Source organism: Wolffia australiana, chromosome 1, assembly GCF_029677425.1.
Source record: "Wolffia australiana isolate 7733 chromosome 1, ASM2967742v1".
NCBI lineage: Eukaryota > Viridiplantae > Streptophyta > Magnoliopsida > Alismatales > Araceae > Wolffia > Wolffia australiana.
The window spans coordinates 5,611,810-5,626,035 of NC_135835.1; the positions used below are offsets into that span (position 1 = coordinate 5,611,810).

Here is a 14,226-nt window from a genome sequence, read left to right on the forward strand (position 1 = left end):
TAAACTTTTAGTCCTGATTCATCATGCATGCTATCACAGGCTTCTTCTCATTCAAATAAAGAAAAATGACATAAATTCCTGAGAAAAGTAATCATGAGCAAGCTTACTAACTTCTCAAACATCAAATACTTTGTTTAAATCCAAAAGCTTAAATAAGTGGTTCAGTCAGTCCCCCTTACTGATCTCTGACAACAGATTCATGTCAATTACAAAACCATATTTTTTTACATCATTTAATACTAGTTTAGGAACCCATGTAAGCAAGTAAAAAATTGCCAAGAACTTTTCTTTTATTTAATTCAAACAGAAACAAGCGATTTAAGAAGTTTCGTGGTTTAAAGCGATTTGCAGATCTCAATGGCCGCCATTATTGAAATTTTGAGAGAAGCGGCAAGCCTAACCCGCATCGAGCCCTAGAATTCATTGCCAGCCTGCCAAGGTTTTAGAGAGGGAAGGGCGAAGCCTCTCTCCTTCCCTCCCCTCGGACAGAAAACCCAATTTAGCAATTCGTTCCAGCGATTCATTCTCGGCCAGCCGAGGTCTCTGATCATCTGGGTTCGTTTCGAAACCTGGGTTTTTGCCGTGCTCGCAATTCGTTCATCGAACTTCAAGATGAGCGCATCTGCTACGGGTGCTGACCTCAGTTTGCGAAATGTAAGGTTTTTGGCTGTTCTTTCTCTTACTTAGCAGTTCCTGTCATCTGGGTTTGATGCTGTTTGTCCGGGATTGCCTCCAATTTACGTGGGTATTCCTTTTCTAACTTAGTTTTTATGATTTCTACCAGGAGGCGTTATCTCAATTTGCATCAACCGATGTTTCGGAGTGGTGTCAGGAAGCAAAGGTGGAATTTTGCCGGGCATTTGCTGATTTTACCACCTGCGGACGTTATGTGAAGCATAATTTGAGCCCCTGTGGCCACGCTTCCTTGTGCGAAGAGTGTAGTCGAAGTTGTTCTTCTTGCCCGATTTGCAGGACAGCTCTGCGACCGAGTGGGAGATCAAGTCTTCGTCTTTTTGACAAATGCCTTGCGGCCGGGCTTATCGAAATGAAGGATGATCTGGGGTATGAAAAAACTTACCCTGGAGAACACTTGGACGTTCAGCGTCTCTATTCTCTTTTTGATGTTGCCTTGGAGAATTATCTGGTTTCTTCAATCTGCCACTGTATCCTTTTGCTTGTTACCTCAGTGGATTGAACATTTCTCAGCGGATATATTTCTTTTTAAGTCTTGTTAATCTTCTTAACCGACGGATCAGATGTTACTGATGTTTGTCTGGATGAAAATGCTGTATCAAGCGACCCAGTTGTTGCGTTTCTCTTGGATGAAGTTGTGGTGAAAAACTGGTGCAGATTGAAGTTCAAGAGTGTTCTTCAAGATCTTCGACAAACATGTATCCTTTGAGCGTGGCATCTATTTTTGTGTATTTTTTTTCTTGAAGAATTTAGTCCTTTGGCAAAAGATTCCCTTGACGAGGGTGCAGATGCGTTTGAAGATGGACTCCAAAACAAGATGAACTTTCTACAGAAGTTGTCCGTGTCGTTAACTGGCATATCAAATGTTCTGGCAATTTTGGAATCAGCATTTGCCGGATCTCTCTCTTCAGAGCTTCATGATTTACATTGGCTATTGGAGAATACATCGAAGACCAAACAAGTTAAGTTTCCATAAGAAGAAAATCTTTGGCCTTGTTTCTGCGAACCTAACGACTACTAACTAATTTTTGCGAGAATTGTAAGCCAAATTCTGGTGTTGATTTTTATCTTTTTAAGTTGATCAAGTACCATACGAGGGCAAAACGATAATGCCTGAAATGTTATCTTCTCTACTGCTATTTACATTTTAGTTTGTGGAAGAATATGCCAATGAAATCAGGACAAATATATATAAGAGGTCTGAATAATTTAGCAAATTCCTGAAAATTAACTTTGGCAAAAGGGAGAAAAATGCGCGTTGTTGTTTATGTTGTGAATTTCGGGATATGAAGTTGGCACATAAAGATCTTTTGTTTTTATTCTTTCTGTATCCTAACGATTTGATATAGAAGCTAGAAATATTTTTTGTGTACTTAAGATAGGTCTTTGAACCTATAATATGATCTTTATTCTGGAGTCTTGCAGTTGAAATATAAACAAATGGTCATTCGTGCAATCTGTGTTATAGCTAATATTTGTCTCTCTGAAAAACTTTTAACGTTTTGAAGTCATAATTTCTCTCTCTTATTTGTTTAATTCTCGTTTTTGAACAGCACTTGGATATCATTATTTGGTGCGTTAGGCATAAGTTTCTTGATAACACTGAGGCACGTTTCCCAGACTCAGACTCTTGGAGTTTTGATGTTCGTGAAAGGAAATTAGCGGCAGTCAAAAGATCGTGGCCCAATTCAGCTGGGTTTACATCTGAATCAACTATGCAGCATGAGTCAACTCTTTTCATAGAGGATGCACTGTCAAATTTACAACTTGGGCAAGATCTTGCGCAGTCCGCAGGGGATGAATTAGATGCCAGAGCTCTTCTAAGGGATACAAATGCGCTATCAAATTTGTCTGCGGGCACTGGAATATTAGGAATCTACCCCTTCTTGGATTTGCGTTCAGCTGCTGATATTTTATTTCTTCATGGATCTTCAGATATGTCTGTTGCAAAGAGAGCTATAGTATCCTATGATTTCTTATACTTGTTTGTTCTCTTACTGTTAATCTACCCCATCACTTTTTTACCTTAACTCTACTGCAGTTTTTGTATTATTTGTTTGACCGCCATTGGTCTCTGTCGGATGATTCCTGGAGGAATATTGTATATGATTTTGGTGACTCCTTTGGCTTACAAAGACGATCAATTCTGGAATCATTTGTCTTCTATCTTCTGGATGATCATTCGGATGATGCTCTTCAAGTAATGCCATTGGTTTCCCCTTTTTTTTGCTTAAATGAAAACTGGTTTGATTAAAAACTGTAATATGTCATTTTAAGCATCATGCTAGGATGACTTGAAGAAACCTGGAAGCATTTTAAAAAAGCTATTATGTTACTCTTTTCTTTTAGGAGTTAGTAAAAGGATTCGGTAATAAATGTGTGGATGCTTCAGGCATTCCACAAATTGTCCAAGTTTCTCTGAAAGCCAAACATAATGAAGTAACCCGTTTTTATTCATCGAAATGCCTTTATAATTATTACTCGTAAAGCCTCGTGGTGCTGAAAATCGATGAAAGAACTTAATAAATATTGCATTTCATTCAATGTGTCAATTGACTAACTGAAGTGAATGTTCATCAAATTATAGTTCGATTCGATATTGTAAACAAAAAAGGAAGTTATACAGTGAAAGGAAAACTATCCAATTATACTGGATTCACTTTTGACTAATCATTCCAAGATAATATTTGACAAGTAAAGGAAACTAACTTCTAGCTTCCAGGGATTCCTACATTACATTTTTGCATCAATATATTCCTACTTTCTTCTCTCAGCCGTTAAGGTTCTCCTTTTCTTCTTCATCCGTTCGTTTCCTCTGATAAAAAAATCTTTTATTGAAGAATTTCCTCTCATAAAATACTTTTATAATTGGTTCTGTCTTATTTGCAGCAAGCTGGCGAACTTCTCCCTCAAATTACAGGCCCAGATACACATCCAAAGGTTGCAGAAGTTTTATTGGAACGCCAAAGGCCTGAGCTTGCGCTTATGGTCATGCGTTGCTGTGGCCATGATGTTTTTTCTGCAGATTCTGTTCGAAAGCATGATACTTCCCATATAATGCCCTTTGATATAGCTGTCACTGCTGTTCGGGTGAGAATTGAGTGCGGCCTGTTGACACAAGCATTTGTGTTCCAGAGAACGTACTGCACAATGGCGAAGGATCGTAGAACCAGGGCTGGTTCTTCCGAACTATGCGTTGATGAGGTTAAGGTTTTAGTTACTGAGATTTGTTTGCTGTGTGTTCGAAGAAATTTAGTGGATCGAATGATTGAGCTGCCTTGGAGTTCTGACGAGGAGCCATTTATACATAAGTCTCTATACGAAAAGGCTTGCCAAGAACCTTCATCAATCATTGGTAGCCTTCTTGCTGTGTACTATCTTCAGGTATATACTACTATTTGGGGTTCTGTGTTTTGATTTTTCCTCTGTGATTTCGTCATGTATTCATATTGTTATTTGTTGAGGATGTAATTAAACAGTTCTGTGAATTCATTTTGAATTTTCCCCATCATAGAAAGTTGACGCCCTTCCAATACTCATGATATTGGCATAAATGTCCCCAAGATAATATTCATGTTGGACCATCTGTTGATGCTAAGCAGATGTTAACCATCTTGTTGAAAATTGTTGATTTCATTCGTTGATGGTTGGGTTTGCCATCTCTGTTGCAGACTAATGATGATGATGATGACAATCTCATCATTGTCATCTTGAACAAGAACAAGACGCTTGTGGCGGTGGGTAGATGAGGGGATTTGTCCCTCTGTTGTCCTTGTCATTGTCCACGGCTTAGATGACAGTGACAATTTTGTTGTCATCATCCTATTCAGAGACAATTGACGATGTTTATCTCATTATTCTTATCATTATCCTAGCTTAGACGAATGTCAAAGATGTCGATAAAATCTTCTTCATCGTCTAATCATCGTCTTGGACAAGGATAAGAAGCTCAAAGCAGCAGCCAGAGGGGTTTTGTCCCACCGTCGTCATCATCCTCATCATCATCTGCCACTTAGATGATGGTGACTATGAGATTCTATCATTAGCATCCTGGTCATGGACAAGTGGCGGCGACTACTTTATTGTGGTCATCAACATCCTGGCCTGGACAAATGATGCGTACATTGGCGACTCGTGATTTATTATCTTGTCATCGTCATTGAGGATTTCAAACGCTAATTAGTGCCAGCTGATGTCAACTTTCTCCGTTTTCTCTGGTCCCTTCATTGCTTAATTTTGTCTTTTTTACCAGCGACATAGGTACATTGAAGCCTATCAAATAGACAGGAAATTGCGTAACCTGGAGCAGAAATTTTGTCAGACTACTTCCGAGGAGGAGCTTTCCAAGATAAAGTCGATAAGTCTGTGGAGAGAAGGATTGATCGTAAGTAATTTGTCTCTTATGTTTCGTCCATGAATTCATCATTGCCTACCATTTGAAAGAGGCGAGTGCCAAAAAACGAGTTCGCAGTTGTTTGTTGATTTTAAACATAATCAGATAATGTTAGTATTGAGAAAATGAAGGGTTTTTAGTATGATTAGACACTTCAAACAAAATTTTTTCTCAATTTTTATCTCAAGTGTAGAAAGATCTGTCCTCTGATTAGACAGGAGGAAGGCTAAATAAAGGGCCCATCCTTCCTGCTCCATTCCTTGTATTTCGCGTGGCTTCTCTAATCCGTCCTGCTATATCTATCTTAAACACATACTTTTCAAAAAAAAGTCTATCTTAAACACATCACAAGTTCTTGAAAACAATGCAAATGTTTACTTATTTACCGTAAATTTATCCAATCTCTGAAGATAATGCACTAGGGCAATTCGTAATATTTGAGGTAACAATATGAAATATTCCTTCGAAATTGCTCTTCTAAATATAATGTACCATGTGTCCGGATCTTGCACTAATCACTTAGGTACGGTAAGTGTGATACACATACTTGATTTCGAAGGGTTTGAGGTCTTCAAATGTATTTTACTTGATTTTGAACATACTTATGGCTGTTCCAAACTTTTGTTAGTTGTTGGCAAGTCAGATTTCTCTACATGGCCAAGATTGTGAAGAATTTTTGTGTTAGTTATTTGCAAGTTGAATTTCTGTACACGGCCAATATTATAAAGATTTTTGTGCCTTTTCTTGATTTGACAGGTTCAATCATTAGAACTACTGCCCGAGGTGCAGCGTTTGCAACTCAAATTCAAAAGTCATAATGACGTCAGTTGCTCTGAAGTCACGTATGTAGGTTCAGAAAAAGAATCTCTGAGTTCCGCCGACGGATTTATTAAGCCGCCGGTTGTTCTCAATCCGTATTATTCTGTTTTGGGCGAAGAGGACTCTGTAAGGCGTGTGTCGTATAATCTCAAAGGGGAAGTTCGTGCTACCAATGGTTTCTCTGCTGGGAAGAGTACGCAAAAACATGCTGATCTATCAAGTCAAAGATCTATAGGCTCCCCAGTTACACCCTTTCAATGGAAATTGAGTAAATCAGCTGCTCCTACTCGCTCTCAAGGCAGAAATGCTGATGGTTTCACAGAAAAGGCTAAGTTTTCCTCTTCTCTTAGAGTAAGGCAAGCCGATTCTGTTCCGTCTAGTGCTCGTGGTGGGTATCAAGCAAGTCAAGAAAAGCATAAAGCTTTGAGTCAGAGGTAACCCAACATTTTCTACGTCCTTTATCATTCTCTATCCTGTAAAATGCTTCTTCCATGGACGAAACAATTTGGCTGTTATAGAATATAAAGGATGAATTTTCTGCATTATTTATTTGGTGTTTTTCATATTTCTTCAAAGATTTTAGTCCAGTATGTTTGTTAACCCAACATTTCTGCGTCATCTTCTCGTTCTCTATCATGTAAAAAGCTCATTCCATTGATGAAATATCTTAGATTTTAATGAATATAAAAATGATTTAGTCTTTGATAAGGATTTGCCGAAATTCTGAACGCCATTGTTGAGGTGAGTTTCAAACATGTTTATCTAATTTTTCCGTGTGTTTATTCGTGAAGAAATTTCAACTCATTATTGTTTTCAATGAATATTTGGACCTCGTTGATTCTCCTGAAATTAATTCTGGTTTATGTCAACTTATAGCCGTTTCAAATATTCTAAAGCCTCCTAGTTTTCCTAACTGTAACACGAGTATTGATTCTATGTCGTTATGCAATCTTTTATGTAGATTTGAACAGAGGGAGACACCCATGGTCATGACGACCAACGGTGTGCCAAGATGGCGATCAGATGATTCTAGTGAAGATGACGATAGAGCCGAGCTATCCATGGGCAGTAGGATGCTCTCTCTTAAACGAAGAGGCAGGCAGGGAATATGAACACATCAACATCTATTTTTTTAGATCCGACAACGCTATCTGGAAAAAAAAATTCTGTACAGAAAACATTTAAAATTCCCATTTTAAGAAGTCATGGGTTGAGCCATTGATTCCTGGCAAAATTTTAATATTCAATTGCTCCGATGCTTTTAATTCTCCTGGTATTAGCAAATTGCATGAATTTGTATGACAAGCTCACATTATCATTTTAACATTATAATAATTACTGAAGACCAGCTTTGGAATTTAAACTGTTGTTAATGTAAATGGCCTCTTCTTCTTCTGGTATATGAATCTTGATTAATACAACATTAATCTATAATACGTGATTCATGCAGTAGGAGTCCAAGCATATCATTAGGTGTCATCAAGTTTGCCTTCTGTGTTTTACTGGTGCTGCAGCATTGACCCATTTGAGGTTTTCATCCTGATATTGACGGTTTCGAAAGGTAACTCCAGTATTAAATGTTACCAAAACATGTTCTACTAAAATTTTTAGGATTCCCAAGGTTATGTTATCTTATGGATAGGTTAGATAAAGTTTTGGTTAACTTCCATGATAGGTTTCCATAGTAGGCTCATGAGTAACTGAGAATATAGTTATTCTAACATCAGTTCAAGATAGTTGCCAATAAAAATCTACAAAATAGATTTATTGACGAAAAAAAATCTAATGTTTTATAAGGTAATTCTCAAATATTCAAGTTGCCAGTAAATATATACTAAAATAAATAGAGGGTAGTTTTCATCTTCTGGTCCTAAATAGTTTTCCTTCTTTCCAAAAGTAATTGACAATAAAAATCTCTACTGTCCAAGGTAATTCTCTTACATTCAAGTTGCCGACAAAAACATACTAAAATAAATAAATGGCAGTTTCCGTCTATTGGTCCCAAATAATTTGCCTTCTTTTCATGAGTGATGGACGATCAAAATCTCTAATGTTCAAGGTAATGCTCTAGTATTTAATTTGCCAACAAAAACGTACCAAATTAGAAAGAGGGCAGTTTCCATATTCTGGCCTGAAATAATTAACAAGAATATCTAGTGTTCAAGCTAATGCTCTAATATTCAAGTTGCCAACAATAATCTACTAAAATAGATATAGGGTAGTTTCCATCTTCTGGCCCGAAATAATTTACATTATCTCCATGATTAATTAACAAAAAATCTGTTGTTCAAGGTAATTCTCTAATACTCAAGTTGCCATCAAAATCTACTAAAATAGATTAAAGGGTACTTTTTTTGGGTCCCAAAAATATCACACAATCTCAGGGCAGATAGATAGATTTCTGGTTTTGTATGGCGCACAAATAAAATATCAATTGACATTGAAAACCACCTCACATGGAGCCTCAAAGATTTCGTGGGAGAGTCTAGAGTGTCATAAATGAGATTCAGAGGTCCCTTATTTTACCAATGAAGAGTAGAGGGGGGTTGGGTGGATTCAGAAGATGAATAGAGTGGACCAGAGGATAGTAACTATACCTGGACCTGAATAGTTAGTTCATACTTAAATTTTCTTCCTCCAAAAAAATAAAAAAATCCTTACGATATGCGATGAGATCGGAAGAACATGCAGTTGTAAGAGCCATTCCGGGTTTCTTGTTAAGTTACCATGGATGAATCCACCTAAAAACCATTTTGTTCTTACTTCTGGTCATTAATTGGACTGCAACGCGAGAAAATGATATAAAAACTATTTTGGACAAAGTTCCTGGGCCATGAACTTCAAATATATTCCGCGAATGACGAACTAGCTACTACCTGTAATTGAATATTTCCATGCTCATATTCTTTGCTGCTTTGAAGAGTACCCACACCTTGACTAAAACTGAATAGCTGGTCCATGCTTAGATTTTCTTCCTCAAGAATTATTAAAAAAATAATAAGATCTTCGATGAAATCTGAAGAACATGCAGAAGTCTGAGCCCCTCTGAGTTTCACCAAGCAAATTTACCACGCTGGAAATCATAAGACCTATCTTCTTCCTTCAGGCCATTAATGGGTCTGCAGCGGATGAAAAAAAAAATCCCATTTAGATTAAAGTTCGGGGCCACCAAAATTTGGAGATTCTGGGCAGGAATGAAGATCCATCTACCATCTGTTTTTGAATCTTTCTACAAATTCTGAGCCTTTTTCATCTTCTTTGCTTCTTCGAAGAGTAACTACTCCATGACTCGAACTGAATAGGTGGTACATATTTCGCGTTCATTCGTTTATAACTATTATAAAAATCCTCGAGTTATACATTGGAATCAAAAGAACATGTATTAATGAGAAAAAAAAACATCCTGGGTTTCCTCACGTAGAGTAAGCATGCAATAATCCACATAAGGACGTCCTTCTCCAGGACACCAATGGGTCTGCGCCGGATGGGAAAATAATTTAAATCCATTTTGATTAAAGGTTCCTGGGCCAACAAAATTTGGACATACCGCATGGGGAATGAGGAACTATCTATTAATTGTTATCGAAAATTTCCACAAATGGCCAAGCCTTGTTCTTCATCTTTGTTGTTTTTGGCGCGTGGGAATGAGGAAACATTTACTCTCCGTAATTGAACATTTACATAAATAACCGATCCAAGTTTATCTGCAGCAAAGAAGATGAAAAGGAAATCGGTTTCGATTCTAGCGGAAAACCGCAACTGCTCTCTTCAGTTCCTCGCAGATAAATTCGTTTCCTTTTGTACGATAGGATATATTTAGCATGGGGTTCGCTGAAAACTGAGTTGTCGAGAGGTTGAAGGGTGGGGTAAATTTAATTAAAAAAATTTCTGTAGTATCGTCTTCCCCTGATTCAATAGGCCACAATCACTCTGACATGGGAATTCAATAAACCAGGTAAAAAATCAGGGACTTACACGCCACGGCCGGATGAAATTTTTTTTTCTTTTTAAAAAAACAGAAGCCTTTACTCAACGCGTCTTGAGATACGTCAGAGAAATAGATAAACAAAGGACCAAAGTTAAAGATTTTTTTTTATTGACCCAAGATCCCCTCCTCTCGTTTTCTCTTCTACAACGGTGCATGCCCTTCAGCGGCCACACTGCATGGATATCACATATTGTAAACTTCGACGTAAGGCCGAACGACGGAGCCGAACCAGAGCCCCCCGTTCCTCTCCTCCACCTCGCTAATGGCGCCGGGCGCAGTGCAATCCTCCATAACTTCCTCAACAGCGCCATCAACGGCGAGCCGAACCGCGACGGGGCACAGCACGGGCGCTTCCGCCTCGGCAGACGCTCTCCCCAACCCCAACGCGACCCAGAAATCCCCTCTCTCCGTTCTCTTGATATTATCGGGGAATCCCATAAGATCGGCGAACACGTCGACCTTCCCCTTCTTCGGGCCTCTCAGCCAGTACCGAAGAACTCGCCTGTTCGTCGTCTCCGTGATGAGCAAGAACTCCCCGTCTTTATCCATGGCGAGCCCGTTGGGAAAGGCCAGCCCCCTCAGCAGCACCTTCACCTCCCCCGTCCCCTTCTCGTAGCTCAGCAGCCTCCCCGTCGCGTCCCCCGTCAGCATCAGCATCAAGAAATCTCTGAAACTCGATAATTCATTATACGATAATCAAGCGAATTATCGAGATTTTTCTCGCTCACCTGCGGCGAAAATGGGCGCTGCTGTCGGTCAAGTAGACGGTGCCGCGCTTCTGGTCGATGTCGACGCCGTTGGTGAAGAACAGCGGCTGGCCTTCGGCTTCAAACGCGACGGGCTCCGCGGTTCCGCCGTCGGGGCCGACCTTCATCAGTCCGAAATAGGCGTCGGCGATGTAGAGATCGCCGGAGGAGTGCTCGAACTGAAGGCCGAGCGGTCTACCGCAGACGTTCTCCGTGATTTGCGGGTAAGGCCCTCCGCAAGTCTCGTTTCCATGCCTTGGCGGGTTCGAGAAGGGGTCCCAGCGGCGAGCCGAGGCGTTCCAACGGAGAATACTCCCGTCGGCGACGCCGGTGTAAGGCCCTCCGCCATTGCTGTCGAAGGCGATGCTCTCCGGCCCGGCCGCCGGGTCCAGCGCGAGCTCCGCCCGGACTTGCAGGTCCGCCAGCGGCTTCACTCGCGGCGCCGCTAACACCTGATCAGCAAAGAAGAAGAAGAAGAAGAAGAAGAAGAGGGGGGTCGCCATCGCTGGAGCTCGGTCTGGGTTTGGATAGACGTCGATGGAAGAGGGGGGAGGGGGTTAAATAGACGAGAGATGGCGCTGTGGCTTTAATGGAGGAGGTCAGAAGCCAGGCAGTCATGCAGCGCGGAGATAGGCGGATTTACCCGGAGAAGTAACGGCTTGGAGATTTATCGCTGTGCTATCGTCGGCTGCTGTGGATTGACGCGCGCGACTGGGTATTCTTTACTGTTGTTGGCCGGTGGGGTCGTGGTTTTGTGAAGGGCCGTGAAGGCCGCCGAGGGAGAGGGTCTGAGTATGTTGGGAAGAGACAAGGAAGCATGACGTAAAAGATTTGAGGGGTGTACAGCGAGAGAGAGATAGCTGGAGAGGGAGAGACTGTGGGAGGTGGGCCGAAGGCGGAGAGTGGTAGAGAGAGAGAGAGAGAGAGAGAGAGAGAGAGAGAGAGAGAGAGAGAGAGAGAGAGAGAGAGAGAGAGAGAGAGAGAGAGAGAGAGCGCAGTTGTCCGGTTAAAGTCTGCATTGATTGTGGAATCATTGTTCTACGTGAAAATAAGGAGCAAGAGAGATCATGGGACCGGACAGAAGAGAGCGGGAGAGAAGGCAAGGAAGCAGCGGAAGCAAAGAAGGGGGAGGGAGAGAGAGAGAGAGAGAGAGAGAGAGAATGAGAGAGAGAGAGAGAGAGAGAGAGAGAGAGAGAGTGTGAGAGTGAGTGAGAGAGAGAGGGAAAGAGAGAGAGTGAGTGTGTGTGAGAGGTAATCGAGAAAGGTGTAGTGGAGCGGAAGAGAGAGAATGCGAAGAAGTAACCAAGAAAAAGATAGATGGAGCGGAAGAGAGAGAATGTGAGGAATAATAGTGTAAGAGGTAGATGGAGCGAGAAAGAAATATACGGAGCAGGAGACGGACCACGGAGAGAGATAGAGATAGAAGGAGAGTGAGAAAGGACGCGCGATAGTGCACTCGTCAAAATAAAGCCTCCATTGATTGTTAAGGCATGATTCTAAGTAAAAAAAAAAAACATTCTCACGAGTTCATTATGCGCAAACATTTAAATTCAGATTAAGGCAATCTGCATGTCAACTATCATATCTATCCCAGCAATGGGAGAGCGATAGTACGATGGATCAGATTTGGTCCCAGAAGTTATATCTGGGACCAAATCAGATCGAAGAAAATTCCACATGCATATTAAAACTATCAAGGACGCTGGTATATCATAAAACTATTCAATATTCAATGTTGTATCTCAGCACCTGTTAGAACAGAAATAAACTTTTTAGTTATTAATCTCAGGACTAATTAATTGCTGAGTATCATCTGTTCAGCCTCTGACTAGTTTAAGAGCGTACAGTTTACATGCTAATGTAGCTATATAGAGCCATCGAAGAACCAATGCTATGTGAAAACCAAAGGGAGCCTTTACAATATGCTCTTTAACGACTTGAAATGCCTAAATTAAAGTTTGGGAGCTTCTTGCCTTCTTTTATGTGAATTTTAGGTCCTATCTGCCTCTATCTTGTCAAGGAGAAGCTATATCACTATTACTACAGATACATGGATTACACCTCTACCTCTCTTGCTTATATTCCGCACATTCCCTCTCTTCCGCTCCACCATCTCTCTCGATTACTACTTCACATTCTCTCTCTTCCGCTCCATCTATCTCTTTCTCGATTACCTCTCTCTCTCTCTCTCTTGCTCACACACAAACACACTCTCACTCTCTTTCTCTCACACAAACTCTTTCTCACTCTCACTCTCTTTCTCTCACACAAACTCTTTCTCACTCTCACTCTCTTTCTCTCACACAAACTCTCTCTCTCTCTCTCTCTCTGGCACAAACTCTCTCTCTCTCTCTCTCTCTGGCACAAACTCTCTCTCACTCTCACTCTCTCTCTCTCTCTCTCTCTCTCTCTCTTTCTCTCACACAGACTCCTTCTCACTCTCTCTCTCTCTCTCTTTCTCTCACACAGACTCCTTCTCACTCTCTCTCTCTCTCTCTCTTTCTCTCACTCAAACTCCTTCTCACTCTCACTTTCACTCTCCCTCTCTTTCTCTCACACAAACTCTCTCTCACTCTCACTTTCACTCTCTCTTTCTCCCACACAAACTCCTCCTCACTCTCACTTTCACTCTCTCTTTCTCCCACACAAGCTCCTCCTCACTCTCACTTTCACTCTCTCTCTCTTCCCCTAGGGTTAGGAAAAAAAATTTCATTCGTTCGCATGCAGAACACGAACACGAACAGAAAAAATCAGACATTCCCGAGGTAATGTAATATAATTTATTGTTTTTACACTAAAATATAAAGAAATAGAGAGGGAGAATGAGGGTCTCCCTCTCTCTCTCTCTCTCTCTCCAGCCCTCCTCTCCCTCCCTCCCTCCATCACTCAGACACACTCACTCTCTCCGCTCCCTCTCCCGTGCCCCCTCTCTCTGTCTCCCCGAACCCCTTTCTACCGTGTGGCCTCCCCCTCTCTCGTGCGGTCGTGTCCCCCTCTCTCTCTTCCTGCCCTCTCTCTCTCTCTCTCTCTCTCTCTCTCTCTCTCTTTCCGCTGCCCCCCCTCCCACCTCCACCTTGTAAGAGCGTGACTTGAATCTTGTACTCGCGCTAGAGAGATAAGAGAAAGATTGAGAGAAGAACGAACAGAAGGAGAGGAGAGAAAGAACACGAGAAGGATGGGGTTGTAATCGTGTTATTTAGCTTAAGTCAACTCAAGGAAACCAGACTCTACGAACCCGAGGAAAGGCTACACAGCTTTTGTGGGGGCGTTAAGACCGGAGCTTTTAGTGCTAGCAGAGCTTTTGTAGAGCTTTTGTAATGCAAGTGAATGAATCCCATCACACTTTAATTAAAGTAAGCGAGGCGCGAGTGAGCGGGAGCGGTGTTAGGCGCGCTACGGCAACACAGTACTGTAGGGGTGGGGGCTTGCAGTCTACTTCGCAAGCCTTCACTGCCCCCTTTTGCTCCGTCGCGCCTTCTTTCGTCCGTCCACGAGGTTCTGAAATCAAAGAAAGATAAAGGAGCGGCTATCTACCAGGAATCGTGCCGATTGTATGCCACGAGGTCCCTATAGACAAGGGGACAAGT

At 41.4% G+C, this 14,226-nt stretch overlaps 2 protein-coding genes across 2 annotated transcripts; one reads left to right on the forward strand and one right to left on the reverse strand.

Annotated features, from left to right (window-relative positions):
- Positions 1-356: 356 nt before the first annotated feature.
- HOS1 (ubiquitin-protein ligase) lies at positions 357-7,172 on the forward strand. The gene is made up of 10 exons (XM_078575386.1): positions 357-654; positions 785-1,163; positions 1,257-1,391; positions 1,482-1,654; positions 2,247-2,654; positions 2,735-2,893; positions 3,583-4,077; positions 4,946-5,077; positions 5,843-6,339; positions 6,867-7,172. The coding sequence occupies exons 1-10, from the start codon at positions 613-615 to the stop codon at positions 7,015-7,017; spliced, it is 2,571 nt and encodes an 856-aa protein (XP_078431512.1). The 5' UTR covers positions 357-612; the 3' UTR covers positions 7,018-7,172.
- Positions 7,173-9,967: 2,795 nt separating this feature from the next.
- Positions 9,968-11,179, reverse strand: LOC144703266 (protein STRICTOSIDINE SYNTHASE-LIKE 10-like). The gene is made up of 2 exons (XM_078575396.1): positions 10,622-11,179; positions 9,968-10,560 (listed from the first exon to the last, which is right to left on the reverse strand). The coding sequence occupies exons 1-2, from the start codon at positions 11,140-11,142 to the stop codon at positions 10,077-10,079; spliced, it is 1,005 nt and encodes a 334-aa protein (XP_078431522.1). The 5' UTR covers positions 11,143-11,179; the 3' UTR covers positions 9,968-10,076.
- Positions 11,180-14,226: the final 3,047 nt, after the last annotated feature.

Excerpts from the sequence above, each read along its gene's own strand:
- LOC144703266 (XM_078575396.1), bottom strand. The coding sequence starts at position 11,142 with ATGGCGACCCCCCTCTTCTTCTTCTTCTTCTTCTTCTTCTTTGCTGAT. Across the intron at positions 10,561-10,621 it reads AGCGCCCATTTTCGCCGCAG|AGATTTCTTGATGCTGATGC; the intron begins GTGAGCGAGAAA and ends ATCGAGTTTCAG.
- HOS1 (XM_078575386.1), top strand. The coding sequence starts at position 613 with ATGAGCGCATCTGCTACGGGTGCTGACCTCAGTTTGCGAAAT. Across the intron at positions 2,894-3,582 it reads ATTCGGATGATGCTCTTCAA|CAAGCTGGCGAACTTCTCCC; the intron begins GTAATGCCATTG and ends TCTTATTTGCAG. Across the intron at positions 5,078-5,842 it reads TGTGGAGAGAAGGATTGATC|GTTCAATCATTAGAACTACT; the intron begins GTAAGTAATTTG and ends TTGATTTGACAG.